The 686-nt window shown below is 31.0% G+C and overlaps 1 protein-coding gene across 1 annotated transcript in view; it reads left to right on the forward strand.

Moving 5' to 3' along the window:
• The window catches only part of LOC119592668 (alpha-methylacyl-CoA racemase-like), a gene marked incomplete at its 5' end in the record, with an annotated part of 8,513 nt that overhangs the window by 3,093 nt on the left and 4,734 nt on the right, over positions 1 to 686 (forward strand). Inside the window, 1 exon segment of the mRNA XM_037941581.1 lies at positions 403 to 534. Coding sequence (XP_037797509.1) covers positions 403 to 534 — 132 coding nt within the window.

Genomic DNA, 686 nt, shown 5'->3' on the forward strand with positions numbered 1-686 from the left:
TTTTTTTTTAAGCAATAAAGTGGTAGAAAAACGTTTTTAACATCAACAGCAATAAATTTCCTATAATTTATCAATTTGGGCAAAAAATATATTTTTGAAATGTTTGTTTTGGAAGCACTACAGTTTTCGTTTAAGAAATATTTGTTAATTTCAATTTGTACAAAATGTCTTTTAAAGGTTTAGATTAATGCAGTATAGTTTGATTGGTCAAAGAAAAAACTATACTTTGTGAATCATTATTGGCCAAATTTCAATTAATAGACCAAACTTTCAAAGGCATTTTTCTGTATAAGAGCAATGTGTTTTTCTATATATAATAGATCTTTCAAATTACATATTTTATTCTTGTATATGTTTAATTTGCTGATTTACTATTTTTCTACTACTGTAATGATTTTACAGGTTTACTGTCTATGCTTGGTCGGAAAGAGGGGCCACCAACACCCCCTATCAACCTCCTAGCTGATTTTGCCGGTGGGGGCCTCATGTGTTCTCTAGGGATTGCTTTGGCATTATTAGAACGCAGTCGATCAGGTCTGTACAATTAAGGTGGCATTAATGTTAAAAAATATCAAGCTATGCTCATTTTCAGTGTAAAGCAGCTTAGGCTACATATTTTTTTTATACAGTAAATTGTAGTGTACTTTCTAGTTTTCAGCTCCACAAGAAGAGAAAGTTTGTAGGGG

Source organism: Penaeus monodon, chromosome 30 (assembly GCF_015228065.2).
Source record: "Penaeus monodon isolate SGIC_2016 chromosome 30, NSTDA_Pmon_1, whole genome shotgun sequence".
Lineage (NCBI taxonomy): Eukaryota > Metazoa > Arthropoda > Malacostraca > Decapoda > Penaeidae > Penaeus > Penaeus monodon.